Source organism: Sminthopsis crassicaudata, chromosome 6 (assembly GCF_048593235.1).
Source record: "Sminthopsis crassicaudata isolate SCR6 chromosome 6, ASM4859323v1, whole genome shotgun sequence".
In the NCBI taxonomy this organism is placed as follows: Eukaryota; Metazoa; Chordata; class Mammalia; order Dasyuromorphia; family Dasyuridae; genus Sminthopsis; species Sminthopsis crassicaudata.
The window spans coordinates 105694247-105720121 of NC_133622.1; the positions used below are offsets into that span (position 1 = coordinate 105694247).

Sequence of the window (25875 nt, forward strand, 5' to 3'; positions counted from 1 at the left end):
CCACATTATTGGGAGTGCAAGCAAAAGAGCCAGGAGCAGTGAACACTGTCACTTCAGGGAATTTGGTGACTGGGATGGCTTTCTCCAGGGTTCATGTTAGGAAGAGACTCTTGCAGGATGTTGGAGATGTTCAGGAACAAGATCCTGGTCGGTAAACACCTTCCAAGCCCTTTCTTAGTGTCTCTGCTGGACTTGGGCCACAGGCACTCACATCTTTGCTAATCTTCTGGTTTATTCTATATTCAAATCAGTATGGTGGAACAGGGCCTTGGGACGAGTCTTGCTTGCCACATCAACAGTTGGCCCCACAGGAGAAGATGAATAATTAAAGGTTGGCAGGCAGAGTCTGGTACAAAGGGACAATGAATTGACTTGGGAGTGAGGAAGATCCAGATCTGAATCCCTCTTTGGCTGACCAGTGTGCAATCTTAGCCAGGATCCTCTCTGTAAAATGGAGTAATTGGGCTCAATGGCCTCTTAGGTCCCATCTAGCTCTAAGTTTATGCCTTAAGAAATTAGAGGCACAGTAACTATACCTGATGACATGTAGGAATTGGTATTTATAAAGCATCATTGTGTTCTTTTGATGTCATCAGTTAGTCTCCACCACTACTCACCCTACTTGAATCAAAACCACTTTCCTTCTCTGTACGTGGTTCTCCTTGACCTTGAAATTCTTCTTCAAAACTGCTTCCTTCTGTCACTAAGCCCATTCTAACCTATCCTCTTCTATCCCTACTCTCCTCAAATCCTCATTTCTCCCAGGACTAACTGTGGGTAACAATGTTTTGTGCACCAATCACAAATTTAAACATGAGCATAAGCAAAAGTGTGGTGCTTATGCTCATGTTTTTGAAGCATAGGAAATGGACAATAAAACAAGCCACTGTTAATGTCTTTACCTCCACCGAGGTCCTTGGGTTTCCTCCTGCAGAGTCTCCTAGGTTTTGTGTAAAACAAGGTTCCTACCATGGAAGTCATGCAACTGTACAAGATAAGCTGTGCCCATGAACTGGTTTTGCACATTAGACAATAAGGGTTTATAACAGAAATAAGGTCAAGTCACAAGTATGAACAAAAGGTGCTTGGCAAAGATCATCTGGCTGGGTCTCAGGTTATTAGTATCATGCCAATAAACTTGAGCCTCTTAAACTGGGAGTCTCAGAGGGTGCAACAATTTTACTTAACCTGATCACAACCCCATATCAACTTTCCAGAAATCTTCAAAGCTTTGAAAAAATTTTCTACCTGGCAATCTCTTTACCTAGATATTTAAAACAATTACAAGTTTTCAATCAAATCCTTACAATTCCAGTAAATGGATTTTTTTTTTACCTCAAATATTTATCTTGTGAAAATGTCATCTCAATTCCTTCTTTACAGCCTCCCGATTACCTAACCCACTTACCCATTTCCATTAAGTATCATTACTAATACCATTAAGTATTAAGTTAGCTCATTGGGCTATTGATCCTCTAAATGTAGTATCTGTTTAAAAACCAAACAAGATGATAGCCTACTAGAGCTAATTAATCACATCTATACTGGTGTTCTCACTAGAAATTATGCTAACAAGACAAAGAAGCTAAAAGGAAGGATGCCTAACAGATTCACTTTGGAAAAAGAAAGCTTCATTACATGACCATGGCTAGTGAGAAACATTTCATGGGAAACTCTGTCATTGGGCCTTTTAATGATCATGATAAGCATAGGAAAGGGGACAATCACAAAGAAATGTGTAGTGTAAGTTGCACTGATCTCTGTTAGTAGATGAAATAGAGAAATTCTATAAGTTAAGTCACAGAATTTTTGAAACTAATTCACTGTGTAACTTGAGACTTGGTAATTTCAATGCATAAGTGGGTAGGGTGGTAAAAGATATGGGTCAAAGACTCTAAACTACAGAGAAGTCTCATATCTGTATATCATGAATAATTTCTTAAGAAGAGAGCTGGAAAGTACAAGAACAAAGCATTTCTCCCAATTTAACTAAGAGAAAAAAGAGAGAAGGTCACCACCAATGAAGCTGTCTGACCGCCAAAGAGAGCAAGGTCAACATTAACACAAATGATCAGAAAAGATAAAGATCAGCTAGCACAGTATGCAATTACATATTGACCTATTCAAATAATCTACTTGTTTATTAAAGTCTAAGTAAAGTCATAACCGTTAGTTAAAATTCTTAGTAAAGGGACGGCCTAAAAAAAATTTCGATCAGTGCCATAAAGAGGAGTCCAAAAAAGCCCAGAAATGGACTCAACTCTTTAAATATTAATTGCCAAACAAAGAATAGCTGGCAAAGACAACATGAGTTTAGGAAACAAATTCATCTGCAAAATATTACAAAAGACTACTGAAGATTATATGCAGTATCACCAAACAAAATGAGAGAGATGGAGAAGGAGGAGGAGAAGAAAAAGAAGAAGGGGAGAGAGAGAGAGAGAGAGAGAGAGAGAGAGAGAGAGAGAGAGAGAGAGAGAGAGAGAGAGAGAGAGAGAGAGAGAGAGGGAGAGAGGGAGAGAAGGAGAGAGAGAGAGAGAGAGAGAGAGAGAGAGAGAGAGAGAGAGAGAGAGAGAGAGAGAGAGAGAGAGAGAGGGAGAGAGGGAGAGAAGGAGAGAGAGAGAAAGAGAGAGAGAGAGAGAGAAAGAGGGAGAGAGGGAGAGAAAGAGGGAGAGAGGGAGAGAAGGAGAGAGGGAGAGAGGGAGAGAGGGAGAGAGGGAGAGAGAGAGAGAAGGGAGAAGGAAAGAGAAAGTTTAAAAATGTTTATGGTAATATCTAATTAAGCCTGATTATTCCCATTGTGCACAGTCAGATAGAGTCATCAGTAAATACAACAAACTATCTAGACAGAAAGAGGAAATAGATGAATCTGTGAAACAGAGCACAAGCCTGGCACAGAGTACAGATGAGGGAGTTCTATTACCTGGATAAAATCTCATTCTCTACTAAAACCAAAGCAACTAATAACTTCTTGACTTGCCTTAATAATATTTTCATCTTTCAAAAAGGAAAAAGAGCTACTAAGGGAAAATTCCATTCTGTATCTTATTTTCATCAATGAGGAAAAGCAGACCTCCTTTTATCTTAAAATTTGTGAGAAATGGAGAGAAAAGTTGGCAGAATCCGACATGTACCCTAGATTTTAGGACATTATATTTCATGGGCTTTACAGGAAGGATGATTGTAATATCATACACAAAATTCCCCCAGGGGAAGTCAGAACAGGAGGGATGAAAGTATAGGAAGCTCTAAGTAAGGGGTTCTTAACATTATTTGGATCCTATACTTAAAAGATTGTGCTCAGTTCTAGATACTTAGATTTTAGAAGGATACCAAATATCTAGAAAAGGGCAGGCAAGGAAAGTGGAGCACCTTAACTTAATGACAGATGATATCAGTTTAAGAATTTGTGATCCTGACCTCAGAAAAATCAGGGAAAACAGGATAACCGTATTTGAGTAGCAAAGAGAAAGTTTAGGCTTAATGTCAAGAAAAACTTCCTTCTTGGCTTCCTTTCTATATTCTCTGTATGTGTGTATCTATATCCATATACATCCTCTGCTATGTATATCTGTACCAATGTATAAATATCTGTAAATGTGCACATTTGTAGTACTCGTACCCAGGAACCTGAGAAGGAAGTTTTTCTTGACATCAAGCCTCTCTTGAAAACTTTTAGCCCTCTGGTCTCTAGGTTCTGCCCTGGGGGAGACAAAGAGAACAAGAATATTCTCCTTGCACAGGAAAAACAGTTTTTCAAATATACATGTGCTATATACATGCTTACCATAAAGGCATACCTTGGAGATATTGTAGTTTTGATTCCAGACAACCTCAATAAAGTGAATCACACAAATACTTTAGTTTCCCAGTGCATATAAAAATTATTTTTATATTTTACTGTAGTTTAAGAAGTGTGAAATAGTGTTATATCCAAAAATAATGTATATATCTTAGTTAAAATTTTTTTTATTGCTAAAAGAAAAAAAAAAGCTAACATTATTTGAGCTTCAGCAAGTCATGATCTTTGCTGGTAGAGTCTTGCCTCCAAGGGTGATGACTAAGCTAGGTAGTTGTTGGTGAAGGCTGGGGTGGCTGTGGCAATTTCTTAAAATAAGACATAATGAAATTTTCTGCATGGATTGACTCTTCCTTTCAGTTGAACATTTGAAGGCCATTGTAGAGATATTAATAGGCATAATTTCAATATTATTGTGTCTTGAGGAATAAGAATATTAAAGGAGAAGGGAAAGACAGAACTGGTGGAGCAGTCATTTGATCATTTCAACACTGATCAATTCAGTTCCCCATCTTACATGGACATGATTTGTGGCTCTCAAAAATAATTACAATATTGATATTAAAGATCACTGATCATAGATCACCATAAGAAACATAATTATCATTGTGAAAAAGTTCAAAATATTGTGAGAATGACCAAAATGTGACACAGAGGCACTATGTGAGCATATGCTACTGGAAAAATGGCACCAATAGACTTGCTCAAAGCAAACCTTCAACTTGCAAAAATAAATAAATAAAATGCAATATCTACAAAGCACAATAAAACTAGGTATGCCTGTATATAATATATATCTGGGTGTGTATCTACACAGAGGCATATATGTACTTATACACACGTGCCAGTGTATACACATATATGCATAGATACATATGTGCATATATAATTTTTCTGTATAATATTTATCTATATTTATATTTTGTATGTATTTAGACATTTAAATGCTGTCCCCCTCATTAGATGATGAACTCCTTGAAAACAGGGATTGTTTTTGCCTTTCTATATGTCCAATGTTTATTATCACAGAGTCTGGCACATAATAGACTGTTAATAAATGCTTATTGGTTGACTTAGAAATGAAAGTTTCTGGAAAATGTATGTGCTGTCTTAGAAATGAGCGGGTTCCACCTCATTTGATGTTTTAAAGTAAAAATCCCTTGTGAAGGAGGCTGCAGACAGGATACTGATTTGGCTAGGGGTAGGGCAAAGGCAGGGGGAGAACTAGAGGATTTCTGACTTCTCTTTCTAGTCTGTGAATTCTGAGAATGATTTGAATTTAGGGTTCCCAATAGTTATAGATATTTATTTTTTGCTTTTTTCTCCACATAAACTGCTATCTAGTTAGGCTTCCCTTAACTTATATTTGTGAAATGAATCTTCTAATTAAAATATAAGAGTAAGACCCCTAATGACTCCTTTCTCACTTCTAGGTTGTGCATGTGTGCATGCATGTATGTATATATTTACACATGACATCTTCATGAAAACAAGGGAAGGGGCAGGCTTATTGCCCACGGGTCCCTTTGCTAAAAACCCTTCCCTTTTGAAACTCTGGCAGGGATTCATTCTTTTAATATCACTGGCAGAGACGTCAAGACCCAGTGAGAGGCAATGCCCCAGGTTACACAGCAAAATCCTGATAGGACGGGGGAAGAACCAGGTCCAGATTCTAAATATCACACCCCATTGGACGGCAAACAAACTACTGACTTTTCCCAAGGGATGATGAGTAATCCAAGACAAGAAGAATTTTTCTACTTGCTGTGATCCCTATAACTCGACTTTAATATATGGCTAACATTTTGGTCTCCTTTAAGTATGAAGAACAACAACTAACTGACCAATCTACCACCTGCCTGACTGGATGCAGACAGGAGACAAAGAGTATATGATATCGACCAGTTTATTGATCCCTTCCAAAAAACCCAAAACCTTTTTATTTTGTATTCTGTCTCAATGTCTCTCCTATTCATGTATGAGTTAAGATTACACAATTATTTCCTGATAAACCATAAAGCTTTGTTCTACCATCCAAATATTATTATTAAGTAAAGCATGAACAGATAAGACAGGAGCTCTAAAAGTGTTCATTAAGGATGCCAAGTACAATTCAGGGCAATTAGATGGCACAGTGGATAGAGTGTCTGAAGTCAGGAAAACTCATTTTCCTGAGTTTAAATCTGGTCTCAGATACTTATTAGTCATGTGACCCTGGGCAAGTCCTTAACACTATTTGTCTCAGTTTCTTTATCTGTAAAATGAGCTGCAGAAGGAAATGGTAAACCATTCTGGTATCTTTGCCAAGAAAATCCCAAATGGGGTTATGAAAAGTCAGGCACAACTAAAAAATGATCAAGCAAAAACACTAATACCAATAGAAAACGAACAGCTTCTTGCAGATGATAAAATTCAGTAGAAGCTATTATTTGTGGATAACATAGGCAAAATTAGCAGGCTGGACCTCCATGTTGGCATGATAAAATTATAGTTTTAGAGCCAGAAGAAGTTACTCAAAAAGGACCCTCACAATTCACACAGAAATAGATAAAGAATAAGTACTGCACAGATTATGACATGAAAGTAGATGAGAAATTCATGGAATTAATCCTTAAAACCAAACATTCTTGGCAAATGAGCTAGAGACAGAATTTAAATGATGAAAGAAAATGGGCTGGTTTGCATCTGGCAAATCAGAGGCAGCTTTCAATGACCCTGAGCTGATCCTGCATTTTTCTCCATTTTTTTCCTCAGCAATATGGCTACAAATCATGAAGCTCTTTTCAGAAGAATAAAAATGTCCCTATCCTTTGAACCACCCTCAAAGTTACTTGATAGGTGTTATCAGGCTGTAGTACATTAACAATGCTATCCTGTGAAGAAGAAATGGGGGCATGGTGGATAGAGTTTTGGATCTAGGGCCAGAAAACTCAGAGCTCAAATGCTTTTTTGGGAACTTACTAACTACATGCAAGAGCATGCCCCTTAAGCTCCATCTGCCTCCATTTGGATTCATGGCAACAAACCATAATACTTATGACTTTCTCAATGACAGCATTCACTGCCATCTTCCTCCTTTACTTTCCAAGTGACCATGGAGGATTCCTCCCTTTATGATTAGGTCACCAACACTTGCTATTGCATCTTCTCACCATCTCTAATCCTCTGCTTCCTGGAGAGGATGCCTTGACTCCTGGTCACTAAGTATATGCCTGTGCTAATACCACTTGCATGCTTCCTATCTTTTCTACACATTATGGATTAATCTTGATCTTTCCATTTCAGATCTTTCCTCGGACTCATCCCTAGAATATCTGACTCCTGCCTTGATCTCATGTTCCTTTCTCTTGTCTTTACCTGATCCTGCAGGCCTTCCTACACTCCCCATTCCCAGGCTTACTCAGTCTGTGCTCACCCAGATACCCTTCAAATCCGAATCCTGACATGATGGCCATTCCTCAACTGCAACATCCTGATGTGCTGAACACCATGGTGTCCCTTGGACCACTGGGGTGGGTTTTCTTAGCCATCTAATGCAGCAGAAGTGTAACGACTGTGCCTTAAAACATAAATGGAGATCAAAACTCCAGTTTGCTCTTATGGTTTAATTCAATTAATTCTGATGATAAAAAGAATTCTATTAATTCTAAGTCAACTAAAACTAAGAAGATGAGAAAATAAATGTGATAGAATTAAACCATTGCTTAGATTTAGTTCCTCAATTTGAACAAGCCCATCATCTTTACTATAGGGCACTGCTGACATCCTCCTGGGGACTCTGAGGAAGCAATAGGAACAGGAAACTTTGGAAGGAACAAGCTTAAAGCACTCACAAAGTGCCTAAGTACTCTTTGGGAATGACTCCCCCCCATACCCTCCAAAAAGGCAAATAGCCAGTGATCAAGTAAAATGAGAAAATTAATTAATATGACTACTACCAGACTGGACTGACAAAAAAGTTATAGAACGTGGTTACATTGTTCCCACTTATTGCCAAATGAGTTACAAATAAGCAACATTTTGGGTCATGAACTTGGATCCCTCACAGCAAGAACCTCAGAAGCACTAGATGAATCTTATGCTGGGGCACAGCTATCAAAATGGTTTCTTTAAAAAACACTCACAGACTCCTAAGAACCTTTATTCTAAAATGAATGCTATTATAGCAATTTTAAAGAAGACATTTGCTAGTCATATCTTTTATTACATCTGCAACAAAAAGTTTTATACTCACAGTCATTTGCAAATAATTTAGTATAGTATAGTATAGTATAGTATAGTATAGTATAGTATAGTATAGTATAGTATAGTATAGTATAGTATAGTATAGTATAGAGGTTCTGCATTCCCTCATGCCCCAATTAAAACTGAAGTTACTATTCTTCTCTGTATGGGTTAGGATAAGTTGCTTTTAATAGATTTTTAAAGTTTCACTTTAACCATCAATAGTTTTTTTTATTTCCCTCTATGCTACTAGGTTACAGAAATGCTTATTTTATAATTGTTAAGCTCAGAATTTTTTAAAAGGGAGTTGAGTTCTGTGTGGCTATCATGCTCAGACCAAGATTTCAATTTATTTACACACTGGTCTTTTGCTATACTTGAGGGACACATAAGGCAGAAAGAAAATCAACAGCTTTTCTCTCCACAGTGGTTGGGTCTTTTTTTTTTAATCATTTGTACAAGGGGTCTTGAAGTTACAATTTTTGGTTGCTCTTGACAGTTTCAACCCTTGTTGTTGAATTCAATCTCAATATAACAATCCAAGCTATAAGTATAGTTAAGTCTTGATGTGAAAATGGAAGAGAAGACAGGTGGGGATGCATTATATAGAGCTGAATCCCAAATACAGGATGTATTTAATACACAAATCAGAATTGATTTCCTCCATTCATACCTCCTAATAGTTGGGCAGCTTTGAAAGCAGGAAGACAATATGCCATAGAGTTCTAGTTGTAAAAAATGAAACACCTTAAAACACATTATTGACTGTGGGATACTGAGAAAGGGAGCCTGTGGACAGAGGAGCCAGAAAAAAGACAAAACCAAGGACTTAGGGGTTTGATGAAGGGGTAGTTTTCATGGCAAAGAGAGAGGACCAATATTTCAAAGCATCTGCAGCATGATAAAAATCCTACTTAAGATAGACTGGCCTACAACATAAGATCTACTTCTGTTGTATCTATAGGTCAAATAGGAGATAACTCTTCACAGGTAGGCTCTATTTTAACCCAAAATTCCACTGAGAAAAAGGAGCTCTAAGTGATGGGGAAGGCCACGAGAAACATGTGAGGCAGTAGAAAGAGCATGATTGTAGAATAAAAGGGCCTGGCTTCAAATACTAGTTCTGCCTTTATTAGACAGCTAGGTGGTAAAATAAATGGGGTCTTAAATTTAAAAGAGCTGAATTCAAATCTAGCCTCAGAGATTTACTAGGTATATGAACCTGGGCAAATCATTTAACTTCCCTAAGGCTCAGTTTCCTAGACTATAAAATGGGGATTGTAGCAGCACCTACCTCCCAGGACTACTGTAAAGATCGCATGATAACATATTTCTAAAGTGTCTGTCACATACTAAGAGTGTATAAATGCTTATTCCCCTTATGATGGAGAAGTCATTTAATCCTTCTGCTTGGTTGTGTCATTTGTAAGTGATGTGCCAGACAAAGGATCAGAGTTCCTGCCACCTTAAAATTGATGATTCTAGGGAAGACTCTTCAAATCTTGCAAACTGGGACTATTCCAGAGCAGACACAAACTTCTAGAGATATGAAGACAGAGATACAGAAACATAGAGAGAGCTAGAGCTAGAGACATAGATGTACAGAGATAGGAATTAACACAAGGAATTAGTAACAGAGATATAGGTGTAGAGATATAGATATGAATTGATGTACAGAGATATAGATAAAATAGAGATATGGAGATAGATAAGGATATATAAATATATATATGAATAGATACAGAGATAGAAATAGAGATAGATTTGAATAGAGATATAAATATATAGACATAGTTATGAACAGATATATGGATATAGATATGAAGATATAGAGATAGATATGGATATAAAAATAGATATAGATATATAGAAATAGATATGAACAGATATATTGAAATATAGAATGAATAGAGATATAGATATGGATATATAAAAATAGAGATGTGTAGAAATAGAGATAGCTAGAGATACATAAAGAAATGGATGTAGAAATAAACATGAATTAGAGACATGAATATAGATAGAAACAGAAATATAGTGATAGAAATATACAGATAGAAATACAGAAATTTAGAGATCTAGAGACATATGGAGATACGACATATGGTGATAGAGAGCTGATAGATAGAGACAGAGATATTTGTCTACATTTTGGCCCCCACTAGCAGGGGATAAAGTTTATGCCTCAATCTTCACTAAGTGAGGAACCTGACATGGATATGTACAAGTCCCATGTGACAGATGACAGCAGCCTGCCCCTGATCCAGAACTCACCTCCACTTCCACTGACTGCATGGACAGGTCACAGGGTGGTTTCAGAGCCTTGGGTCTTGTAGCATACCAGAAAGTTGTGAGTGCGGCAAAAGCACCGAAGCCCATTAATGTGTTTGTTGGGAGAGAACGCACATATTGTCGGAAGTCCCCAAGTTCTGGCATTCGAAAGTAACGAAATAATTCGTGTGCCTGCATTTTCCTGTTGTGGTTGTCCCTTAGGCCAGATTCTGTGGGGGAAAGAAGATACAAATTCGATATTTCACAATCTGACTCCATTTGTGAGATCCAATTTTATTTATAAGGTTGGACTAAATGATCTAAAGGCCCCTTCCAAGCTATAAAGTCATAGACCAAAATCTAATTGATGACAGGCCCAACATTCATTATAATTACTTCAAATCCTATAATTCAAATTCTTTCCAAATAGACTTTCATTTTCCTACCAGAAATTAACAAAAGTACTTAGTCTTAAGACAAATTGAGAATCAATCATTTTCTTTCCTCTTTCAAGAAGTTGTCTATCTTTGAATCCTGACTTAGATACCTATTAGCTGTGACCTTAGACAAGTCACTTAATTTCCTCTATTTCCTTATCTACAAAATGAAGATGATAATAATACTGCCTACTTCACTGGGCTTTGATGAGGAAAAGTGAGGTAATGCATATTAAGTGCTTTGCAAACTTAAAGCACCACTAATACTATGATTATTCTCCCTAATCTTTGTTCATCCATCATGAAATAGTCAAACAATGGTCAATTCTGAGATCAGTGAAGGCAAATAATAGCCAAGAGAAACCTCAAGTTACCAGTTTGTCTCAACTCTTTTGCCAAATAGCAAAATAAAGGGATCTGAATTTCACACACTCCCCTGAGCTTAGGCAAGCATCTCTTCTATTTTCTTTTTCTTTTTTTTTTTTTTTAATGTTTTTTGCAAGGCAATTTTTATTAAGTGAATTCCAGGGTCACATAGATAGTAAGTATTAAAGTATCTAAGGTCAGATTTGAACTTAGGTCCTTTTAACTTCAGGCCATTGCCTTATCCACCTATGCTATCTAGCTGCCCCTATCTCTTCTATTTTCTTTCTGTTTAAGATATTTAGACAGGAGCCCCTTGAGTGGCTGGGCAAATAATAGTGAAATTAAAAAAACAAAACAAAACAAAACAGTTCAATTTACAACATCCCCATTTTCATTCCCGTCTTAATTATTTCTACACTCAAACTGAAACTTTGTTCCACTCATCAAACTCTGCTACTTTCATGAAACATTCTTTGATTCTACCAACTGGAAAGCTTTCAAAATTTAGCACACATTTGCACCTTTCATTGGCTCTTAATTACAAGGCAGAATATGATGTTTGTGCCCACATCTTATCTTCCAGAAGGTCTGATCATATTGTCCCCTCCGCCTTACCCCTAATTCCAGGCCTCCTCATGTCTTTCAAAAACAACAACAACAAAAAAGACTCTTCTATTTAATATTATGTTCTCTTTACCACCTGGCCCCTTTTTAGCTTGGAGCATTCTAGTATTCTACTCACCTCCTTCAACTCAGTAATTCATCTCTGCCAGCCTACCCACTATTTAACATACATTCTATTTCTCACTTCCATATGCCTTTGCATGGGTTGTCCTTCAGCTTGGAATGCATTCCCTCTCACTGACTGTCCAACTTCTTAAATTGTGGTTTGCAACTGTAGTTCTTATAACTAAATGTGGGAGTCACGAAATTATGATTTGTTATCAGTAAATGTGTGGTTTGTATATCCATTTTATGTACTGGGATTATGTAAAAATTTCTCAAGCAAAATGGAGTTGAGAATGGAAAAAAATATAAGAAGCCCTGGTCTACAGGAAGCTTTCCCTCATTCCCTAGCTGCCAGGGTCCTCTTGCCTTAATCATGTAACTATTTATATGTGTGCATGATTAGACTATGAGCTCCCTGAGAGCATTTACTGTTTCGTGTTGTTTCTTGTATCCTTAGACACACAGTGAATACAGAATAAATACCTGGTAATTAGTTATTTCATTTTTGTACCCTTGTTACCTAGTACTGGGACCTCCTAAGGGTAGAAAATAAGTTCTTCACAAATGATTAGACTGAATTGAAATTAATAAAGAGACTAGAAAATAAATTAGGCAAATTTTCAAAACTTGGCTTTGTTTTTGTTTGGTCTGATGGGGATTGCTGGGATCTACTACTATTCATCAACAAGTCAAGCATTTATTATGCCACTGCAGAGTACAAAAGTGCCTGCAACATTATACTAATCTTGTTGAGATACACACAGGAAGCAGATTAGCAAGCAAGACAATTTACAATAAAGTCTGAAGCTGTAAGATACAATTTGAGAACATCAGAACATATCACAAGGTGCTAATTGCGTAGTGCTAGCAATCAGCACATTTGTAATTTAGAGAATTCCTGATGGGGCTATGTCCTAAAATTTCAGTCTACTATACCAGCAAAAAGAGGCAGAATTAATTAGCATGCATTTCATGTGTTTGTTAGTTTTGCTGAACTGCTTCCCCTTTTACCTTATTTTTAAAAATTACTAGGGATGGAAAAGGATTCATCTGGAAATGAAGGAGATATTAAAAGCTAGCAATAAAAATAAACAAATAGCTTGAAACCTAAAAGTTCTTTCCTAGCTCCTAACACCTCTCCCCCTAACACTGGCTCTGTTTTTCTTAGACTGATAGAAAGCAGAACACAGTTTAAATGTTTTAGCAGTAGATAGTTTTCTTTATAACAGATGAATCACAAGAGAACTTTCTAAATTTAAAAAGAAAGTTATTGGCTTGACCCCATTTAAACCTAAGTTTACAAGTCATTTCCCCCCAAAATAGTATTTGGTTGCTAGAAGTAAATCCAAAACCTACATTTCTAGTTAACAAAAAGCTCCTATCATCAAATAGTTCCTACATTTTATAACCCCTCCTTTTTTTGTTACAGTAAACATTTTAAAAGGCAACTACGCAGACTTTCTATAGCAAACAAGGCACAGGTAAGCAATATTTTTTCAGTAAGTCTCCTAAGACACCACCACACTTAAACAGTCCCCAGAGGCTGATGCCCAGGGAGAAAACTCAGCACATGTAAGAACAGAAGGATGGATAGAGATTAAGGAATATTGATGTCAGCTCAGCTGGCACTTTCCTAAACTTCCAAGGTCTCTCAGGGCATTAGTCACATGCAGAACCTCTAGCAGCTTGCCCACTAGGCTAAAGGTAACTAGCAGGCAAAATCTATACTTGACTTCTCAGAGGGAGGGGAGGAATGAGCCAACAGAAGTAAAGAAGAAATCACCCCATTGCCCCACCCACAAAGGATGAGTGATGCTGGTTAGTTTTCCTTTTGCTTGGCCTCCTTAAAAAAAAATGATAATGAGCATCTAAAAGAAAAAAAAAAGTGATTCTGGTGAGCCACCTTTCTTAGAAACAATGTAAAATGTATTTAAGCATGATAAACATACTACCAAACTGTAAATTCAGCAGTTGCTGGTGGATGGGTTGGTTTTTTTTTTTTTTTTTCTGTTCTCCATTCATTTCATCCTCATGTATTCCTCTTTATCATATAAAGTGCAAGAAGTGCCAGATCAATATCTGGTGCCAGAGAACCTGGGTACAAATCTTACAAATGATGCTTATGACCCCAGTGGCTTTAGAGTACTCCCCCGTCCTCCTTGGCCTGTTTCATTGCAAAAGGGGAGTTTGCATTGGGTTGTTCCTAATGTTTCTTCCAGATCTAAATCTAGAATCCTGTGAACACTGCACGGGACAATTAGAAGACCTAGACTACAAACCGTGCTGTCCCAGTAACTGGGATCAAAGAGTGAACTTGACCATCTCTAAAAAGGGCTTTTCTTCCAGCTCAAATATTCCATGTGCCTACATTATCTGATCCCTCCCAACTACCCTGGTAACATTCCTCTGAAAGCATTAAAGGCTTGAATAGACTAGCAGAACACTCCCTCCCTACCCTGCAACCAAAAAATAAAAATAAAAGCCAACAACAAACTATTCATATGCACACACACACCAGTTACAAAAAGTGATTACTAAAACTAAAGACAAATTATGTCATGTGAATTTAGGTTATTCAACCAAATCACAATCCCAGAATAAAGCTGCATAATTATTTCCGACATTCCCCCTGAGATGAACAGTCTTGAGCAAAGTTGATCAGACACCACAAATAGTTCTATTTTAAGCCTTTGGGGTAACAAGAGTAACCCAACACTGGAGCCCAGCATATCAGAAAGGTTAACATGTCCTTTATAATGCTTAATATCTCTTTAAAACTGGAGAAAACAAGCCCTTATACCTATGCTTCTGAAATTCTCTGATCTCCATCACCAGTTTTACCAGCTCAATTCCCAGTTTTAGTCTGTGATGTCAATTTGCACCAGTTCCTTTAATTCACAAACTCCAAAGAGCAAAGATTTATTTAAGGCTGATGGCAATAGTTCCTTATCTAGTTATGAACCATCATATGTTCAAAAGAAATGAAAGAGCTTTTTATATAGTTCAAGGAAAATAAACAACTAAGAATCTAACAAATAAGGAAAAGAAACTTTGCAATCTGATCTTACCGACTGTAGATAGCCAATGTTCATCTGTCTGAAAGTGGTTTAGGTTTGCTCCACCACCAGTTTCCAGGCTTACAGAACACAGCTAGACAGATACACAATGACCTCTAAGTATGCAGGAGGTGAATGTACAGGACCATCTTCTTAAAGCTTCATTACTAAGATTCCCAAGCTGAGCCAAGGCTATCCCTTAACTGTTTGTTATCAGAAACAGTCTGCTTTAATTATCAGCCCAATGGCATTTCATTTCAAACACTTTATTCAGGGAAGACTGCAACTACTAGAATACCAGGCTCTCAGCAAGTTTATAACTCTGGCACATATATCACTGGGCGTTTACTAAGAATATAATTCAATCAGCTTAAGGGCTTTTCAGTCGTGATGCAGGATGGCTAATAGTTTCTCTTTCCCATACCTACTCCCCTGCTCCAGTCCCAAAATGGAGTTCCTTCAGTTTAGTTTTTTTCTTTGGATTTCTTATTTGTTCCTACCCAAAAATGACAGAATACAATAATGGGCTGGTGAATTCATCACAAAAACAAAAGAAAGCAGTCATAACATGACTCAGTATTAAAGAAATGTGCATGGACAAATCTATTAGGTTTATTGGACAGATAGTAAATAGAGTTAAAGGTCAAATTTAGGAGAACCGATCCAATTCTGGCTATTTTACTATAGGCAGTATCCTAACTTGTAAACAAACAAACAACAACAAAAAAAACCCCACTAAGTATTATTTTATATCATTTTAAATCTGTGACATCCCTTTACATGAATTTTCTCATTTCAGTCACATGCCAACCCTGTAAGGAAGGTATTTGTCATGTTTTATCAAGAGGAAACTAAGATTTGGTACTGGGTGACATGGTAGATAGAGCAGAGGGCCAAGAATCAGGAAGATCTGAGTTCAAATTCAGCTAAGCAACCCTGTGCAAATTCCATAATAGATATTATTTATCTGCCTCAGTTTTTCCAACTGGAAAATGGGTATCATAAAGGGGTTGTTTTGAAGATCAAATGAGATAATACTTGTAAAGCACTTAGCTTTACATAGTGGAGGGTACATAGTCAAAGTTTACTAAATGTTTGTTCCTTTCCTTTTCCTGGGCAAGTTGAAAGGACTTGCTCAGTGAGGTCACACAATGAAAAAAGGTAAGCTGGTCAGATACAGCATTTTATTAAGTACTTATTATGTGCCAGGCACTGTGTTAAATCCTGGAAATACAATTATGAACAAATAGTCCCTGTCTTTGAGGAGCTTATATTATAATGGGGGAAGACAAGACTTAAAGGAGAGGTGGAAAAGTCCAGAAAGAGTGAAGATCCTGATATTTTGTATGATTTCCTAAATAATGTTTCCTAAAGATTTCTAGAGTCCTTTCAAACTCTAAAATTCTGCTTCTATGAAGTCACTGCTCCTTCACTGAAATTACCCACAGTTTAATTCTGCTGTACAATAGATATTAGTCTATTCTCCTTGAGACTGGGGGCAAAGGGAACTTACAGCAAACAAAACTAGGAAAGTTTTTCTCCATGGGAAAAAAAGGAAGGGGAGAAAGAGAGGACAAAAGAGAGGAAGAGTTCAAAGGTCACAAATTAATATGGGGTAGTAGACAGAGAAGAGCAGCTAGATAGAGTGGCCTGGAATCAGGAAGTCTCATCTTCATGAGTTCAAATCTAGCTTCAGATGCATACTAGCTGTGTGACCCTGGGTAACTCACTTAACCCTGTGTGCCTCAGTTTATTTTCTGTAAAATTAGCTGAAAAAAGAAATAGCAAAATACTCCAATATCTTTGCAAAAAAAATACACAAAAATCCTCTAAATGAAGTCACAGAAAATTAAATACATCTGAAAAACAAATAAACAACATCGATAACAAGCAGGTTTCTGAGCTAGGAAGATCTGGGTTCAAGTCAAATCTTAAACATATATTGGCTTTACAACCCTAAGCAAATTACTTAATATCTTAGTACTCTGGGTACCTCTCTAATGGTAAAAATTTCAGAGAATGTATTTAACTCATATCTAGCAGAGAAATAAATGTAGCATTCCATGGAACAAAGATGTATTTTAGTTCCACTTTGATGGAAATGCTCTGCCTTATGCTCTAAACATTTTTCTAAACTAAGTCAAGTCTAATATATTTAGTTCCAACTAAAATCTCACCTTCTACATTAGACTGTAGGATCTTTGACTGTTTTTTTCCCCTGAAATATAGTAGACACTTAATAAACATTTGATTGATTAATTGGTAGAGGGGGCTTCTTTACCTAGGAATTTTGTATGCCAACAAAATTAATGCTCTAAGTATAACCCCTGTGATTAGTTGCACAGATATAGATAGATATTTATTTTCAGTCTTCACAGATAGGTAGATAAAAGAATAAAGACTATATTCAGCATATATACACACACACATATATTTGTGGGTATCTATATCTATATATGTATGTATAAACACATGTGTATATACACATAATTTATGTACATAGATATATAGATGAAGGCTGCTATTTACATTTACATTTTCTTGCTTTGGTGTCATTCATAAATCTAAGACTAGAGGGCTTTCTCTCTCTCTCTCTTTCTCTTTCTTTCTCTACTTATACTGTAAAGGTAAAGGGCAGAAATCACTAAATACTTGCCTTGAACAAACACACACAAATAGTGTGGCACTATTCCCCAGACCAAAGCAGCAAATTAAGAAATCCTCCCATCTTTCCTTAACACAGCAGGCCAAGCTGGCATGAGGCTTCCATCCTTTGCTCCACCTACTCCGTTCTTCGTACAATGGCCTATTGACAGAAGGCTGAAAGTGCCCCTTTTGTCTGCCACCAGCCGGGTAGAGTTGGAACGTAAGGGAGGGAACAAGGGAGCAGCAGGCAGACCGTGGGCTTGCTGTTCTTTCAATTTGCTAGCAAAGAACACTCTCAAGCCCTGGGCTTGTGCTTCGTCACCCTGCTGTGTGGCTGGCAGATGACCTAAATCAGGATTGGAGACTTGCTTCTTGTACTAAAAATGAGCAGTTCAGCAGGATCACTTGAAAGGAGGCAAGGGTGGGTGAAGAGCAAGACAGGACAAGAGCAGTTTATATTACACTTGTTCTTTACTTAAGATATTTTTTAAAAAAAGAAAAGAAAAGAAAAGAAACTATGGAATTCTATTTGGCTAATTAGATGTCTTGGGGGGGGGGAACAAATGCATATTATACAATTCAGGTCTAGAGAGGCAGAGAACTCAGCTTCCAGGGAGCCAGCCTCAAAGCCAGAAGGCCTTTGGACACACATTATCTCAATTCTCTGGAAGTCTGAAGTGCAGAGAAGATGCTGACATGCACTGGTAGAGGAATTTTCATCACCTGAGAGTTCTCTGTAATAATGAAAAGTCACAGGTCCTATCTTACCTATCTTGGAGAAGCAATGTCCTGTGCTAAACTGTTTCAAAGTTCATCTCAGATACTTTACTAGGTTTATGATCTGGAACAAGTCACTTAATCTCTCAGGGCCTCAGTTTCCTCATTTGTAAAAGGAGTTTGGACTAAATCATCTTCTTCCCAAATCTAAATCTACGACCACATGTCTTCCTAAGACTATGCTGGGTGCTCTCTATACAGCATCAGCAATGCCAAAGTCACCTAGAAACATATCTGTGAGCCACAAAAGGAATTAGAAAACTACAAATTAATATTATCTGTGATACTGCATTTTACTTTATTTTGTTAAATATTTCCCAATTATATTTTAATCTGGATCAGGCTTCTAGAGTTTTAGCAGCTTGCAGTTTATGAATATGACACCTCTTCATTATATGATGTCCTATATCCCCCCCCTTCCTCCTTCTTCATCTCACTCCCCATGTCCTCCTGTCCTCAAGGGGTACAAGCAAACACACACACACACACACACACACCCCTACCTTTTTTGGAGAGGGGGGTAGGGACAGAAAGTCTGGATCTGGGATTTTATTCATGTAAGGTGTTCCCAGTGAGGGAACCTCCTCTTTCAATATAGATCAGCAACTGTTTTATTACTCAGGACCTACTCAGAAACACTTGGCCAAGGTCATTTGACCAGTGAGGACACGCTGGTCGGGGACAATCCTGGAACTCACCTCTTCCTCACTTCAAGTCCAGTTTACCATCCACTAGACCATACAGCCTAATTCTATTCTATTCGAATACACTAAATTCTAAGAAGGAAATAGTTCCCACATAGGAAGCAGGCAGGCAAATTACTCCCATTAAAATACTCAAAAGCAAGCTTTTACAGCAACATTGAGCTAAATAACTTCTGGATGAACTTTTGGATGTCCCTCTTCCTCTCCCCCACTCCAAAGAATCCCCAACACTAGACTTAATATTTTTAAAATGCTAATCCAAAAATCTGACCTGCTTCACCAGTAGGACCTTGCTTTCAAAACCTAGCCAGGTTAAATGTTATTGACAGGTATTAGGAGACATAATATATCTGCTTATAAGAAGCTTAAGGTCTGCTCTGTCATTTACAACATACAAACAGTTCTCTAGCATTTACTGTATATAAAGTACTGGGCTAGGCACTAGATTACAAAACAAAACTCACCTTGCCTGAAGGCAGCTTATATTCTACTGACACAACTACAGATCCATACAACAGTTAATGTAAGAAGGTACTGCAGTATCAGCAATAGGTGCAAAAAGAAAAAAAAATAACTTGAGCTAAAAACAAGATGAACTATATCTTCCAGCACCTTATTAGCACTTTCAGAAACCTTATTAGCTTATTCCTTAGCACTTTTATCAATAAATTTGAGGAAGTATATTGACAAGGTAGAAATAAAAGTGAAGGCATGATTCCCCCTTGCCAAAAACTTACAACCATGTCTAAGGTATGAGCTAAGGATGATCAGAGTAGAGAGATGATTGGGCAAACATGATTGATCTCTTCTCATACAGAAGAGGGCTCAGACTTGTTCCACTGTCTATGGAAGGTAAAATGAAGAACAGCAGATAAAGAATTCATTGGCAGATTTTAGATAAATATAGAGAAAAATGTCACAAAGCTGAACAAAATTAAATATGAAACCTTAGGGATTTATAAGGTGATGCTATGGAGTTATCCTAGCAGAAAAGGGAGATATAGACATTTAATTTCTGCTTAAATTGAACTAGATCATTCAAGGTCCTAAAATATGTATCTATGGGAGATGGAGAGAGAGGTAGGGGGAGGGAATGTTAGAAAAATAAGAATGTCAAGTCTTGAAAACTATACAAAGAAGTTCAAACTTTAATCAATAGAGGAGCTTATGTATGTTCTTTGAGCAGGGGAATGAAATAATGAAATTATAAAAGCATACAGGTGAGAGTGAGGGTGTGGCAGAAAGAGATTTAGAAAGATTAAGAACAATAATCCACAAATAATATGAAGAGAGAGTGGGCCTAGGTGCAGATTCATCCAGGCACTGAAGAAAGAAGAAAAACAGGGCAAATACGATAAGGCAGAGGGAAGTCTTGTAACTCTAAAGTTCTTGGCAGGAGAGAATAGTGGTACAATTAGCTAAATTGTGATTAAAGGGGAAGGAGAACTCATGTGGAGGAGTAAAATGTATTGTGCTGGGCTCTATCGGTTCTGGTCAAAAGCAAGTAGACCCCCTTTCAATTTCATCTTTCACTTCCTGTCCTCTGGACAGTTTGTTAAATTCTTCCTTTCTATAAAGTGAGGATTAATGGATGGGTTTTGGATTTCCTCTATTTTCATGCCCTCACTCTTAGTCCCATTCTTTTTTTCCTCCAGATGGGCTCAGGACAGACTGTTTCTTACTATTATCTGTGACATCACTTTACCAACCCTCTAGAACTGTTGCCCCATCTGGAAAATAAGGACGCTAAAGAAAATGATGTCAGAAGATGTGAGGTCTATGAACCCCGGATGTCTACAATGTTACCATGGCCACTCCCCTACTTCAGGTGCCTCCTCCTTTTGCTTTTCTTTGTAGCACAGTGCCTGGCTAGTTTGTTGTCTGTCCTTTATTTTTAAAGAACACCAATGACATCATGGAGTGATGTCTTGACTCGAGTGTGAATTGGATTTAAGAGCTGCACAAAGTCCTCAGGCTTATCTCTATTCCAGAGTCAGTGAAGTCCAGTGGCAAGATAAAAGTCAGGGCAGCTGCCAATGGCCCAGAGCACAATGAATGCCCTTGGCTCTTCAATGTCTGACTAAAGTCTAAGAGCCCCAGAGTCCCCACCTTTAGTCATCTCCATGGCTGTTGGAACAGATTGTTCTCATTGACCCATTCCACCAGAAATCTTCACATGCTTGGGATAGACACCCCGATACCTCAGCCATGAAGCCCCTTGGTTACCCTCAATCTAGTTTAGCTTGTCTGCTAAGAAGGTTTACTAGGATGTGGTTGTTGCATATGCTACAGCGTCTTGGATTTAAGGTAAGAATTTGATGCCAGGTAGACACCAGAGATAGAAAGTAGCCCTTAAAAGGGGTCAACAAGCCCTCACACCAGAGGTGTTAGTGCTCCTTGAAGACCCCCTATACCTCAGCATAGTGCCAAGCACATAGTAAATAAATAAATGATTTGATTTTGCAGACTTTGTCTTTGCTTACTTGTTTTCTGAGGCTACATTTTGTCTTCCTAAAACTAATGGTTTTCAAAGAATAGTCCCAGAATGGGGAGGGGAGTCCCCAAGGAAGGGGTCCTTTTCAGGGGGTATTTGAAGTTAAAACTATTTTCATAATAAATCTAAGTTGTTATTTGCCTATTAAAATACTCCTCTCTTTTCCAACTATATATCCATGTGAGGCTAGATTTTCTTCATGTATTTCACCCAAAACAACATATAACAGACTGAATACAGAAGCAGGTAGGAAAATCCAGCTGCTTTCTACTAAGCCAGATATGAAAGAGATTTGCAAAGTAAAGAAAACATTTATACATGTAGGGTGTTTTTTTTTTTTAAATAAAAATGTTACTTAAACATGTAAAAAGTTATTTTTACTTAGTAAATATTTTAAAAATGTATCAGTTTTACTGTCTAATGTGGCAAATATAAACAGCTCTAATCTACAAAAACCAAAACTCTTTGGGGTCCTTCATAATGTTTAGGTGTTCCAGGTGATCCTGAAATCAGAGCTTTTGAATCACTATTCTAAAAGACTACAGTCAATGACAATGATGAGACCTTTCTGTGTTCCCCTGGAATGCCTATGAGTATGTTAAGCACATAGCCACCACTTACCACATGGCAGAAGCTGAAGGGACAATCTTGCTAGCCCTTTTCCAAAGCAGGGTGGTGAGGAACAGAAGGAATGCCTCTGGAGAGCTCTCCTCCTTGACTATCCTTACTACAAGACAGAGAGGGACCCAAGAGGCGGAGCTCATAGAAATACTTGCAGGGAATCTTGCCCAAAAGGCAGGAGAAAGCAAATAACATCAATAAGGAGAAATGAAAAGATTTTCTTCCAGGACAGGAGCTGGAGGAAGAGTCCCAACTGCTTACTAAAGGACTCTTTGAATACAAGGAATGCTGGAAATAAGTACATTCTACCCAACTTCTCCATAGAAAAAGACAAACTGCCCTGGTTCCTCCCCCTCTTCAAAGTACATAATTAAAACTAAAACCCATTTGGTTAAGTAAATTCACTGAGTATTATGAAGAAATCATCACAGTCAAGGCCTTTATCTGATAGCAATGTCTAGTTTGGGGAAGTCAGGTTCATGGGAGTGAACATTTTTTCCAGCTGCCAAAGTGATTTTCCCAAAGCAAAGATCCATGTCACTACACTCCCCTGTAACACCGTTGTTTAAACTCTCTTACCTCTATAATGAAATAAAAAATCCTGCCTGGCTTTCAAGGTCTTACACAGCTTGGCCCCTTCTCTACTTTGCCAGTCTGACTTTTTACTACTATTCTATTCCTGGCTACTCTACAATCCTAGAGCATTGTCTTTTGCATTGTTCTACCATGTCTGTTCCCTGGCCTAAAATGCCCTCCTTCTTCACGGCTGGCTTCCTCTGGTTTCAGTCTAAACTTCTCCTACAGGCCTTTCCCAGTTCCACCCCATCCCATCTACTAGTGCCTTCCCTCCTTCCCTCTAGGGGAAGCCAGCTTAACCAGCTCCAATTGTTACATTTTCAATGAGAACATTTATACCTTGGAAATGCTTCAAATCAGGGCTTGATTTTTTGTTTTATTGATTGTGTGGAGCTAAGAAAGTGATGGAGAAATGTTAATTATGAAGATTAAACTTAAAAGTGTCATACAAACTTCCCCCCTCCCCAATCTGTTGTTAAGCATTTACCAGCACACTTCTGTTTCCCTTGGAGACTGCCTTTCATTTACAGAGTGCTATTTTTTTCTCTTTCTCCATACATACATACATAGATCCATAAACACTCTCTACATATATATGCGTAAACAGTATATATATATATATATATATATATATATATATATATATATATATATATATATATATATATATGTACACACACATACAAACACACAGAATGGATAGGATTGATCAAATGAGATGTTTCTAAAGTACTCTGCAAAACTTCAAATTCTGTGTTAATACTAGCTGTTATTTTTGTTTGTATATTGTCTCCCCCTTAGAATCTAAGCTTGAGGATAGGAACAGGTTTTTTATTTGTTTGGTTTTTCTTTTTTTTTTAAATTTTTTTTTTTGGGGGGGGAAGAGATGATGTTTTTAGGGTTTATTTGTTTGTTTGTTTGGTTTTTTTTTTTTTAACCTCAACTTGTAGCTCTAGGATAAGCACATTTCAGAACACATAGTAACTGTTTAACAATAAATGATCACTGGCTGACAGTATCTCTGATTTCCTAAGTAGATTGTCAAGGGGCTCCTACCATTGCAGATTCATCCCTTCTCTGAATTGTACAGACTTGGAAATTGGGCTGGGGCTCTGAAACATTAAGTCCAAGGTACAGAAATAGGACTTGAAGGCAGGTCTCCCAGACTCTGAAGCTGGCTTTCTATGCTGCTACTACTTCTTCTTTTTTTGCTGAGGCAATTGGGGTTAAGTGATTTGCCCAGGGTCACACAGCTAGGAAGTGTTAAATGACTGAGGCCATATTTGAACTCGGGTCTTCCTGACTTGAGGGCTAGTGCTCTATCTACTGCTCCACCTAGCTGCCCCCTCTGTGCTGCTTCTTAACCTATGTTTTGAAGCTTCAAATTAAAATACTTGCAAGTAATCCTTACAGAAATCTTTTGTGAAGGGACATCTAATATATTTACCATTAATTTTTAAAAAAAGATCTAACTGTGGATGGCAGAAGACGCCTAGAGAGAGATAGGAGGCCTCCCCCTGCTGAGATCACCTGATCTTTTACTTACTGGGTCCTTCTGGCTGAGCCAAAACAGTATTTCTACAGGTTAAGCTCTCCCCCCTTGTACTTTGGTCTAATTGTAAAGGCTTGTTATTTCAGCTGTTAAGCAACCAGGGTAAAAGCCTGTTATGTTAATAGCAACCAAACCCTAACAAAATATTCTATTCATTAAAATAATCTAGAACTGGTCAGGTAACCAGAAAGGAAAAGGATTGAAAAATATATCTTGAAGTAAGGGCGGATAACTCCTTTAGAGAGAATATCAGTTTTCAAAGGATGATAGACAGAAAGCTGGAAAGGATCTTAGAGGTCATCTAGTCCAACCCCCTCTATTTTACAGATGAGGAAACTAAGGCCCAGGGAAAATAAAGGCCTTGCCCAAAGTCACATAGGTAGTAATGGTAGTAAGATCTGAACCTGCAACCTCTGATTCTAAATTCAGTGCATTTTCCATTATACCATTATCTCTCTTTCCTCTTAGCAAAAGAATGATAGAAGAAGTCAACAAGCATTTATTTAAACAACTGTTATGATCTAGGTAGGCACTATGCCAAAAACACTGAAGATATGAATAATGACAAAAGACACTTCCTAGCTCATAATAGGAGCTCATGATCAAAAAGGGAAAATAGCATGTATAAAACAAACAAGATATACACAGAATAAATTTGTGATAATCAATAGAAGGAAGTAATAGCATTCAAGGGGAGAGCAGAATTCAACAGAGATCTTAAACAAGTATTGACTGAATACCTCTGTCTAAATAATTTTGTGGGCAGCCAAGTGATATATAGTGGATAGAGTATGCAGAGGAAGGAAAACCTGATTTCAAAGCCAAATTCAGACACTTACTAGCTCTGTGACCCTGTTTACCTCAGTTTCCTCATCTGCAAAATGAATTGGAAAAGGAAATGGCAAACCACTTCAATATCATTGTCATGGAGTTAGGAAGAGTCTGGCATGACTGAAACAACTAACAATAACAACAAAAAAAGAATTTATAGACAAGGAAAAGACCATAGTCTCTCTGCCCTTAAGAAAACTGTGGTGGAAAAATGTCTTAATTTAAAAATTTTTTTTAATTTAAATTAAAAATCTTTTTTTAAAAAAGTCAATCTTAGAGTCAGAAAATCTGTTAATCAGCAAGCATTTATTAAGAGCTAATTATGTGCCTTACATTATGCTAAGAAGAAAGCCCCTCTTCCCCTATCCTCAAGAGCATGAATTCTAATGAGGGAGAAAACATGTAAATAACTGGCACATATCAATACATATAACAATATCTATCTATTTATATCTCTATGTAGATCTATCTATAGAAAGAGAAAGAGGAAGGGAGAGAGAGAGTCGGGAGAAGGGAATCTTAGAGCCTCCTCAGGACTCTTTCAATCCTGAATGAAGGCAGGGAAACTAAAAGTGTAGGGGGGAGAGGGATGGGATAGAGAGAATCCCAGGCATAGGGGCCAGTCTATAAAAAAGCATCAAGATGGGAGGAGGGGAAAAGAGGAGAGGGGAGAGGGGAGAGGGATATGAAGTGTCTTGTTCTAAGACTTGCAAATAAACAGCATAAAGTACTGAAGGGATGTAAGGTAGTTAAAAAGGTAAAAATGGACCAGATTATGATTCCAGACACAGG

General features: G+C 37.6%; 1 protein-coding gene across 2 annotated transcripts in view; it reads right to left on the reverse strand.

The window, feature by feature from the left end:
* ACSL1 (acyl-CoA synthetase long chain family member 1) overlaps positions 1–25875 on the reverse strand; it is a 93557-nt gene that overhangs the window by 55612 nt on the left and 12070 nt on the right. For both annotated transcript variants that reach the window (XM_074274487.1, XM_074274486.1), the window contains exon 2: positions 10298–10524. In XM_074274487.1, coding sequence (XP_074130588.1) covers positions 10298–10492 — 195 coding nt within the window. In that variant the 5' untranslated portion in view covers positions 10493–10524. The remainder of the gene's footprint in view (positions 1–10297; positions 10525–25875) is intronic.